This window comes from Mandrillus leucophaeus, unplaced genomic scaffold, assembly GCF_000951045.1.
Source record: "Mandrillus leucophaeus isolate KB7577 unplaced genomic scaffold, Mleu.le_1.0 Scaffold1208, whole genome shotgun sequence".
Lineage (NCBI taxonomy): Eukaryota > Metazoa > Chordata > Mammalia > Primates > Cercopithecidae > Mandrillus > Mandrillus leucophaeus.
In genome coordinates this window covers 490,216-501,515 of record NW_012100410.1, presented here as the reverse complement: position 1 = coordinate 501,515, position 11,300 = coordinate 490,216, and the positions used below count along the sequence as shown (strand labels likewise).

The following is an 11,300-nucleotide window of genomic DNA, read 5'->3' as shown; positions in this document are numbered from 1 at the left end:
ACTCCCAGGTACAAATGCATGAGTAAATTGAGTCACAAAGAAATGTCACACTTTACAGAGTCCACAATAAAGTTTTCTCTTAAATGTCATCTAGCTGGATCAAATACAAGCATGATGCTGTGTGCCTACTGAAGATTGTACCCACTGGCTTTGGTGTGAGATGGCAATCTCACTCAGAATTTCAACAGTGAATAGAGTGAACAGAAGAGCTGATGGAATTTTGCATAATATACCTTATAAAGCAACTCAGTGAAAATAGCGTCCTGAAGGCCTGACCTCACCTAACCTGACCAGAATGTCCAGTTACGTTCCCTCTGCAAAACCAGATGGACTGTGAAGAAAGTGGGGCCAAGCGTTAAACATAGAATCATCATCTTAGTGTGAACTATGTTAATGGTGGGAGACATGGTTGCAGATAACCAAAAGCTGTGGATAAACCTCAAAAACCCTAATAAACATAATGGTGTCTTCTCAGGCAGTGAGGAACAGTGCCTAGAACATGGTCGTGATGGTTAATTTTATGTGTCAACTATGATGCCCAATTGTTTGGTCAAACACCAGTCTAGATGTTGCTGTAATGGTATGTTTTAGATGTGATTAACATTTAAATAGACTTTGAGCAAAAGAGATTAATCTCCATAATGTGAGTGAGTTTCATGCAATCAGTTGAAGGCCTTAAGAGCAAAGACAAAGGTTTCCCTAAAGAAAGCAATTCTGCCTCATAACTGCATCACAGAATCTCTGCCTGTATTTTCAGCTGAATGGTCTGCCCTGCAAATTTCAAACTCAAGACTACAATAGACTGTAGACTTGCCAGCCTCACAATCACATAAGCCATTTCTTAAAATAAATCTCTGTCTATCTCTCTATCTTTCTCTACACATACACACACACACACACACACACACACACACACACACACACAGAGGCCCTACTAGCTCTGTTAGTCTGGAGAACCTTGACTAACATGATGGTAGTTACTTACTGCTCACCAGAAGCCCTAAGAGACTGAATATAGGAATGGACAGTGGCCATGCTATATGTAAAATTAGAAATTCAACCCACAACCTGCAGCAAGCTGCCCAAGAAAACAACACCCTCATCAACAATAAACAACCCATGAGATCAGCCTGCTGCAAGTCAGAGTTGCAGGAAGCCAGATTGCTTTCTTTAGTGACAATCCAGGAAGCTAAACAATAACTTGTATAACAATTGGCCCAGAATGGCCGGGAAATGAATGACTGACAGGTTCTCTAATTTTGCCCCTGCTTCCAACTTAGGAATTTCAGAGAAAGACAAATACGCACCCTTAGCAAATCACACAGGATGCCCCATCTAGAGGCCAAAGCAACTCCATCTTGGATGCTAATCTGCCGTGTTGGCTTCCAATTAACCCTCATTCCAGTTTATCTATTGTACCTTGTTTAAGAGCAGGTACTTATTGTAAATCCTGTCCTTAGAGTAAGTCACCCTTGATAAACTCATACATACAGTAAATCCTGTCCTTAGGTCAAACAGCCTTGATGTTAGCATACTTCAGTTGTCTTACAAATTCCTTCTCAACCACTCCTCTCCCTATGGCATGTAAGTCCCGGGTCTGGTGGGTAATTATGCTGGGATTCACCAACTTGCCCCATCACTGCCCAAGATACAGTCATGGCTTCTGTTCCTAAGTCCCTATTAAATGTTTCTTTCTAAGAAACCGGATGCCTCTTTGGCCTCTCAACTTCCTTAGACTTTGGTGTAGAGTTACACAGACCTGCCCACTGTGAAACACTTGACTCCAGTCAACCTGCTTCCAGTTTCCCCATGCCAACAGTCTTCACCTAGGACATACCTGAAGGCTTCCCTTTCTTCCACTATAAAACTTTTCCACCCATCTGCCTGCCTTTGACTTTCTACCAAAACCCAGGTGATGGTGGCTAACTCCCTTGCTATAGCAAGCTAAGAATAGCCTTTCCTTTTCTCGTTTGGTTGATCTTCATTAATTTCCACAGACCTAAGGCCTTGAGATGACAAGAAATCAGTTCTGGCAGAAACCATAGTGAGACAGGACCTGCCTCAAAATGCTACTGCCTCTAGAGACAGAATTTCCAGACTCAATAGGCATAATTCAAGAGTGTGGACAATACAGAAGAATGTATATTTTTATGTATTCTCCTCCTACACATCACTGTTATTCATCAGGCTGTATGATATTATTTTAACCAAAACAAATGGCAATATCAAGATTTATTATAAGATGAGAAACCTTTAGTATAAAAACAATTTTTAAGATTTAATTTTTGACTTATGGCTCACTGATAACTTGCTAACTATACACTCAACTATAAAATTGTCTATTTCATTATTTTTTTTTAGAGACAGGGTCTCCCCTTCTGTCGCCCAGGCTGGAGTGCAGTGGCGTATTCATAGCTCACTGCAGTCTGGAACTCCTAGGCTCAAGGAGATCCTCCACCTCAGCTGCCCAAGTAGGTAGGACTACAAGCATGTACCACCAGGCCCAAAAGATTCTATTTTTAAACATATCTTCCTTTATTCTTAACAAATGTACTATTTCAGATAAAAATATAAAAAGTATTATTTATCTGTAAAAAGGTGGCCTTTAACCTGCCACATATAGGATTTATAACTAATCTGCAAACACTAAGATTTGGGAATAATAGTTATTTAATTACATTTATAAAAATTAACACAAAAGGCTAAGACCTCTAAGAGCAGTAGCTGGGAATTAAAAGGACCCAGGAATGTAGGTTAATGTCACATAATGTAGGAATACCACAATGGGATGCATTTGATAATTAGATTTATTTTTTTTTAATATTAAGTACAATCTTAAATCAGTAGAATTTCACAGTAAACTTTTCAAGTATTTGATTTTTGGCTTATGGTAACTAAGTGTAAACCATTGCTTTTAATGTTCTTTTCAATGATATGCAAAAAAAATCACACTTGATTTAAGAACATTCGTTTAAATTTAAATTCTTCACAAAACATAAAAAATGAATGACCATTATATTGTAAACATGATCAAAATAAATCTTAGACATGAAAAAAGAACATGATCCCCCAAAGCAGCAAAAATCTCACCTCCTTCAGAGGCAAACATAAAGCAAAATTAACAAAAAGATATTAACAGAATTGACCTGTAATTATAATATGACATACAGAAAACTTTTTAACAGAGATGATCCCTAAGAAGATTACAGTTATGAAAGATAATGAGGTGCCTTAAAATTTCCACTTGAAAAATTTGCAAAGGCTCATTGTTGGTCCGTTTAATTACTCAGGAAGATTTGATCTTCACAGGAAGCAGCTTCTAATAGCAGCTCTGGAATACTAGTTGTGACTTCCACTTGGAGGGTGCTATAATAACAGTGTACAAGAAAATATGTTATTAAACATATAGGCCATAGCTTCAACTCCTCAAGAAGTCCCTTTTCTGAATACTACCATCCTTTGAATATGCACTTTGACTGAGCTCCCTACACCTTTATTTATACACCTGGTCTATTATAGGAACAGAAAAGCTTTAGAGTTCACAATGAAACCACTCTTTGTAAATATAGTGACCCCCATGCCCAAGATAAAGCAGACACACATACACATACACACACACACACACAATAATAAGACTTACTGCTGCCTTCAAAGCTTGATCTAGATCTTCCAGTAGGTCTTTCTCGTCCTCTAAGCCCACAGAGAGTCGAATCAGTGTGTCACTAATTCCAAGGACATCTCTGTCATTCTTAGGAACTGATGCATGAGTCATGATTGCCCTGAAAGAAGACATGAGCAAATTTTTGATCACTATATGGTGTCAGTGGAGGCATGTTTCTGTCTCATAAACTGCAATTACCCTCAAAATTTTTCTGCTCCAAATATCAAATTTTGCATACCCCTATAATTCACAGGCAAAAAAAGAGAAAATTATGAAACTTTTCTAGCTATGATTTTAAGTGAAAAGCAAGATTTTTTTTAATCTTCTTTATACCTTCGGTAAGATATGCTCAATCCAAATACTGAAAGTGTGTGTCAAGTACCCCCGTGCAGTAGGGTAAGGTATAGCCTCCCCAGGGTGTAGATTTCAATACCTGCCTACATGAGGCTTTGGCCAGAAATCGTGTACTCCGTGACCAACCTACTGGACTGTTACTTACAAGAGATCTCTTGGACCAAAAGCCTGTCATAATCAGTTTCCTCTGGATCAATTCAGAGCTGGACCTTCTGAGGCACATCAGAGAAAGACCACCAAGAATCACTAGTAGCAACCACTATGCATTCAGAATTCTACAATATAACTCCTGGCATAGAGGCCTAGAAGGATTTTTCAAACTATCTAGCAGCTCATTACCATCATCAACAGATGTAAAGGAAAAGCACCCATATGTCAAGCACTGCAGTAAAAATTGGGAAACCAAGAAGAATGAGATGTTTTCTTTACCCTAAATAACAAAGCAGGAGCTAAAAACTATGACAATTCACAAAACAAAATAGTCTACGTAAACAATGCCAAACAAGTATAGACAAAAACACTGCCAAAGTTTCAAGGAAGGAGAAATTTCTGTGAAGAATAATGGAGGAGAGGCTTACCATCTCACTTAGCCCCAATATGTATACTACAGCCAACACTCTTCGTTTCCCTGCATGCCACCAGCAAAATCAATACCTAAGCTGCTTTCTCCTTTCTTACATGAGAGCCATGGGGAAAAAAAACCATGTCAGTTGTGGTCTGAGTGATGGATATCTTCCTTTATCACACTACTAAAGTGTTTAGACACAAACATCCATCTTAAAATGTTCTGCCCTGGAAGACTCATAATTCCTTAAAAGAATGTGTACATGTAGAAATAAGAACTCAGGTCTCAGAGACCAACAAACTTGGATATGAATCTTAGCCCCTCCACATACTGGCTATGTGGCCTTATAAAAGTTACTCATCCTCAGTGCCTATTTCCTTATTTGAAATAATAACAGATGCACCTACTGTAGGCTTACTATGAGGCAGATACTCTACTAGCTGGTTTGCGTGCATTAATTCGTTTTTTTAATGAATAAAAATTGGATATAACACCTGTCTTCAAAGTTTGTCACAGGCATTAATTTGAAGGAACATGGATAAAGCACTTCGAAGCACTTGGAATGTAGTACAGATGCCTAATAAAAGATAATAGTTCATAGTAGGTGCTAACATTTACGTGGTACTTAGTATGAACCAAGGCATTCGCTTAGGGAGTTTTTTCCCCATGTTCTCACAAAAAACCTAAAAGCTATGTAGAGTGTTGCCCACATTTTAAAATCAAGGAAATTGAGATTTAGGGAGGATGAGTAACTTTTCTAAGGTCACAGAGTTATATGTGTTGTGAGGCTGGGAGACTAAGCTAATACACATTATCTTCACTTCCTCCCTCCCGTATTGCAATGCTCTACTAGTAGCAGCAGAGTTGGGAGACACAGAATGAAGGGTCATAGAACAGACAAGCCCTGACCTAAATCCACCCATCCTCTGGCATCGCGGTTATAGCCTAAACCAGGGTGTCTGGGGGCCAAGCAACTTTAAACAAAAATCCCTACGTAAATCAGGAGAGATTTAAGACAAGAGAGTCTCAAGGTAATACACATTTCATTACTATGAAAAATAAACCCATTTCACATGCTGAGTGTGCCCTCTTGTGCATCCAAACTTACTAGCAGGCATCTTCTGGAAAGACTAACAAAAAGCTGCGTTACATGAATTATTTCAAGTCATTATTTGGACATCTTTTTTTTTTTTTTTAACTTTGTGAGACTGCCTGACTTTCTGTCTAACTGTAAACTCCTAAACAAAGACAGAAAAGAGGCCTAAACTTTGGTGGGCCCTGACATTTCTCCACACAATGCTTGCATAACAAGTTATTCCACAAATGTTTATGAAAATGAAGACACAGAAATACACCGTATATATTTAGTATAGTTAAAAATAGTTAGGTTATGATGTTGACTTAACCCTGCAATAATTACAACATATGGCCATAGTAGCATATAATAAAGGTAATATATATATCAGGAATGCTTGGTGGTACAGGTAATCAATAAATGAATAATCATTAATTTTTTGTTGTTGTTTTGGTTTTTTTGAGACAGAGTCTTGCTGCGTCACCCAGGCTGGCGTGCAGTGGTGTGATCTCGGTTTGCTGCAACCTCGGCTTGCCACAACCTCCATCACTTGGGTTCAAGCAATTCTCATACCTCAGCCACCCAAGTAACTGGGATTATAGGCGTGCACCACCACGCCCAGATACTTTTTTCCTTTTTTTTTGTTCAGTAGAGATAAGATTTCACCATGTTGGCCAGGCTGGTCTTGAACTCCTGACCTCAAGTGATCCACCCACCTCAGCCTCCCAAAGTATTGTAATTGCAGGCATAATACATTGCACCAGGCCAAAAATCATTAATTATTAATCTCATTTTATGGGTTAAAAAATGGAAGTTTAAAGGTTAACTAATTGGTGGAAGCAGATCTCAAATCCAGATCCAGGCACCTTTTACCTCCCCTCACTGTTTCTGATGCAAATCCAAGAGTGAAGTTGCTAACATGTTCCTATGTGACACTTGAATCAATCAGCTCAACCTTCTGGATCTTTGTTTCCTTGCCTGTAAAATAAGCTGTTGGACTGTATGATCTTAGGCTGCTTCTTGTACCAATATCCTCTGATGCTTTGATAAAATTAGATGAATTGATTGGGTTAGATACTGAAGGGCCTGGTACCAAGTTAGGGTTTGGATTTATCTTGTACACAACATAAAGGTATTAAAGGTTTATCCCACAGAGAACAGAAAGCAAAAGATTTGACAGTATCTAGTAGGGCTCTTCTCCAATAATCAAGGGCATGGAGGAGTTTCATCAGAGACAAATTCTCTGTTTCCCAAAGAGCCTTGAAGGAAGCTTTTCTAGTACTAAGTCTCCAGTCCCCTCTAAGGCTGAGTAGGGTAGAACATGTGGCCCTAGGTTAGAGGTCAGAGGTCAGAGATCCTAGAATACAATTACTGCTGGAATCTCTTTTTGACAGAGCAGGGAAGGAAGCAACATTTGGGAGGACACGACTCATTAACAAGTAGCCCGCCATGAGATTTATCAGGGTCTCCATCTTGACAGGGTAAGAGTCCATTCTGATTAATGTCATGCTATTCTTATTGTTAAATATCTTGAATTATCCCTGACCTTGTCACATTTCTTTCCCAATCATTAAAGCTGACATCAAATTTAAAGTACTGAGAAAAACAGAACTATACTTACGGAAGCTCAACAAGACTTTCGAATCCTCCCAAACTCTCAGCCAGAGTAAATAGCTATAGCAAAGAAAACATGAATTTAGACTTTCTAGTAAACTAAAAACACTAAAATCTAAAAATAAATGTTTTTAGGCCAGGCACAGTGGTTCATGCCTGTGATCCCAGCACTTTGGGAGGCCAAGGCAGGCGGATCACCTAAGGTCAGGAGTTCAAGACCAGCCTGGCCAACATGGCGAAACCCCGTCTCTACTAAAAATACAAAAATTAGCTGGGCATGGTGGTGTGCACCTGTAATCCCAGCTACTTGGGAGGCTGAGGCAGGAGTATCACTTGAACCCAGGAGGTGGAGGTTGCAGTGAGCCGAGGTCATGCCACTGAACTCCAGCCTGGGGAAGTGAGTGAAACTCTGCCTCAAAAAAACAAGAAAAAATTGTTGCATTTGAGACTTTGCTCTGTGGTTACCACATAAATAAAAAAATCTCTAAATGCCTCCCAAGTTATACATACTTCCTTGTTAATACATATCACTTATGAAATACATCCTTTAACTCCCTACTGGAACAGGAAAAAACAAAAACAAAAAAAGAAACACTTTTTATTTTGAGTGTGATAGTGTCATAAAACTTTACAAATGTTTTAAAAGTTACTTTGGTAACTGTATGAAATTAAGGTGACACCAGGAACACTTTGACTAATCTGGCAGCTTTCTATTAATCTATTCTGTAGTATTCAAACTGCATGAGCTCAAGGTTAAGCCCAGTGTATGGAGTTGGACAGGTCTCTTGCTCATGGCCCCTGAGAGCCTCCTGGGTTTTTGAAAATTAGACAAAGGCCTCCCCTAGTCAGATGCAGCCTAGGAGGCAAAGGGTTTGGAAAGCCATTCATAGGATGGATTTTTAGAACAAGCCTTGTGCAGTGCACTAAGTGCACACTACTTCAAGGTTTTACCTATTTCATCTGAAAAAAGGGGTTCACTTTTAAATAAAAGCATTGTGTCTCTCAAATTGATTGTAGTGTGTAGAGAGTTAAGTAGATGAACATATTTAGATGTCTGCTACTGTGACACTGTTGTTTAAGTCATTTTCAACCCAATGCATTTGATGATAAAGAGGTTTATGAGTGTAATCTGCAGATACAAAAACATTATCTGACTTGAGTGGAAGTGAGAGATAGTGAACTGCTGTAAGGAGGCCTTACCTCTTACAGTTTTAAACCCATTTCGTAAGTTTACCTTTAGGTTCTTGAGGAAAATTTCAGCATGCTGAAGAGTGCCCTTAATATAAAAGGTGATCATCCCTGTACAACCTGTACACTGACGCTTCGCCAACTCATGCTGTGGATAAGAGGGCAGCCCTGTAATCATAAGGTATCGGAAAAGTCTTATTTTAGAGTCAAACATGTAATATTTTTTTGTTTGTTTGTTTTTGTTTTTGTTTTTTTTTGTTTTTGGTGGGGGGAGAATTTTTCACTGTCTGCTTAAGTAAACTGCAAATAAGTCTAAGATGAGGATTATGCCATGCTCACATCTGGCTACTTGCTTGGGCCCCTATCTCTCCAGCTTTATGTTGCCTCATCTTTTCTACCTTCTTCAGCTTTCTTTACACCAGTATCACTGCACTCCCTTTCATCTCAGGACCTTTGCCCATGCTGTCCCTTCAACCTGGACTTCCCTTGTTAATTATATCCTGTAATTTCTCGTTTAGTATCTGTCTTAGCCACCAGAATTGCTCCATGAGGGCAAATCCGTTTCTTTTGTTACTAATTGGATCCAGTTCCTAGGGCAAAGCCTGGCTCATAGCTGGCAATTAATAAACATTTCTTGAATAAATCTCCAATACCTTGTCTATGCCTTTTTAACCAATGCTGCCCATTCTTCATGGCACAGAATATATATCAATCAACAGCTCTTTACCTAAAGTACATTTAGGGCATTTAGTTTCACATGTATTTCGCTTTGGTTTCTCTAAATTCCTTGTGTAGAGGGACCGGTCTTAATTTTTCTATATATTCTAGACGCTAAATCCTTCAAAAGGATCTAAAAATAAAAGAACTACTTAGGACTACCACAGCTTAAGAGACTGGTAAAAATAAATTCAGCTAACTCCACAGAAGCATTTCTGGATGCTGGAAGAGGTGAAGGAATACAAATACAGAAGAGAACCTTAGGGGGCTGGGCACAGCGGCTCACACCTATAATCCGAGCACTTTGAGAGGCCAAGGCGGGCAGATCACCTGAGGTCAGGAGTTCGAGACCAGCCTGGCCAACATGGTGAAACCTCGTCTCTACTAAAAATACAAAAAATAGCCAGGCATGGTGGTGGGCACCTGTAATCCCAGTTACTTGGGAGGCTGAGGCACGAGAATCACTTGAACCCGGGAGGCAGAAGTTGCAGTGAGCCAAAATTACACCATTGCACTCCAGCCTGGGCAAGAGTGAAACTCCATCTCCAAAAAAAAAAAAAAAAGAGAAAAAAAAGAACTTCAGGGGAATTTTGGCACCTAATATCAAGTCTCAACTGGAACAAACCTCTATCAGATTAAAGTGAGAGTTAATGCTGAATGGCAGACTGACAAGATTATAAGCAAATCAACTGAAAAGTCCAGTGTTAACATCTTTGAATAGATACACACAAGCCTTCAAATCACAGACCACCACAGGAACATCTAATGCATAAAACTAATTTTCTAATATCCGAGCATCCACTAGACACCACCACAGGAACATCAAATGCATAAAAATAATTTTCTAATATCCAAGCATCCACTAGACTAGAGGCAATACAAGGGTAGAGACCATGTCTATCTTCTTTCCACCAGACCCACCACAGAGCCTGACACATGGCAGTGCTCAATAATAAATGAACATAAACAATACGTGAAAGCACTTAACTTAGAAATAAATGTTACATAAACACGATGCTCAGGATAACTGCTGAAATCCTAGTATAAGCATATCTGCTTAGAAATCAAACTAACACACCAGGATAAATAACATACCAGGATAAATAACCTTTTCTACCCCAGGATTAGATTCCAAGAACTGAGCAACTGCCATTCCATTTTTGAAATGCTTTTCCATTCGGACATGTAGAGTCTTCAGACCTCGATTGCAGAGGTAACAATCAAGAGGAGATGGAACTGCTCCAAGAGCTGCAAAAAGAAAACATCCTGGATTAGTTTGAAGGCAGGGTATGGCCAAGAAATTATCTGGCTTCTCTTTTTCATTATAGTGACTCTCAGAAGCTAGGTGTAAAGCTCAGTGTTTGAGTTCTGGGAGGAAAATAATATATCAAATCAGAAGCACGAGAACAAAGCATAGAATATGCTTAGAGAAATTTACTTTAAAATGAGGAGAAGCAAATATGCTGAAAACTAAGTAAAAGCACAATGATATAAACTTCTCGAATATGAAAATAAATAGTCCTTTCCATGATTTTAATAAAATCATAAATTGTGCATAGCCTAACCTTGTATTTCTTTGAAAACTTATTTTAACATACAGAGAAAAATAGCAGTTCAAGTCCTATTATTACTGAATATTCTACTAATATTCTATTTAGCCTTTGTGCAAAGCAGCCAATGACTTCACATACCTCCGGGATATATACTTCATTCCTACTTTTTATAAACCAAAGGATACTTACCAAGCAATAAGTTTCAGTTTCCCTCCTGGAGGACATTTTCATTCCTAATTATGTTTATATCTTACCTGTCAAATTACAATGGTTTAATCCTTAACTGTACTGGAGATAAACTAAGCAATGTAAATAGGAAATGGTGTTTAGACAGCTGTTGAAAAATTTAAATTGATACTATAAGTGCTATTTAAAATTAACCATCATTCCTGATATAAAAGGTATAGTATATGAAAGCCCTCATTTCAAATGTAATTTTAAAAAAGAAAAAAAACCCATTAAGTCTTGAAACTAAAAATTCACTAGGGCTTTATCAAATTATGATTATAATTAAGATGGACATGAAAATAAAAAACTCATTTCTTATGTCATAAAGCCTTGCTATGCTATAAT

General features: G+C 38.5%; 1 protein-coding gene across 3 annotated transcripts in view; it reads right to left on the bottom strand.

The window, feature by feature from the left end:
• Positions 1 to 2,895: 2,895 nt before the first annotated feature.
• CTH (cystathionine gamma-lyase) overlaps positions 2,896 to 11,300 on the bottom strand; it is a 27,345-nt gene continuing 18,940 nt past the window's right edge. For all 3 annotated transcript variants that reach the window (XM_011970710.1, XM_011970721.1, XM_011970715.1), the window contains 5 exons: positions 10,270 to 10,422; positions 8,504 to 8,625; positions 7,277 to 7,329; positions 3,641 to 3,779; positions 2,896 to 3,366 (listed from right to left, as the gene is read on the bottom strand). In XM_011970710.1, the coding sequence (XP_011826100.1) occupies positions 3,340 to 3,366; positions 3,641 to 3,779; positions 7,277 to 7,329; positions 8,504 to 8,625; positions 10,270 to 10,422 (494 nt within the window). In that variant the 3' untranslated portion in view covers positions 2,896 to 3,339. The remainder of the gene's footprint in view (positions 3,367 to 3,640; positions 3,780 to 7,276; positions 7,330 to 8,503; positions 8,626 to 10,269; positions 10,423 to 11,300) is intronic.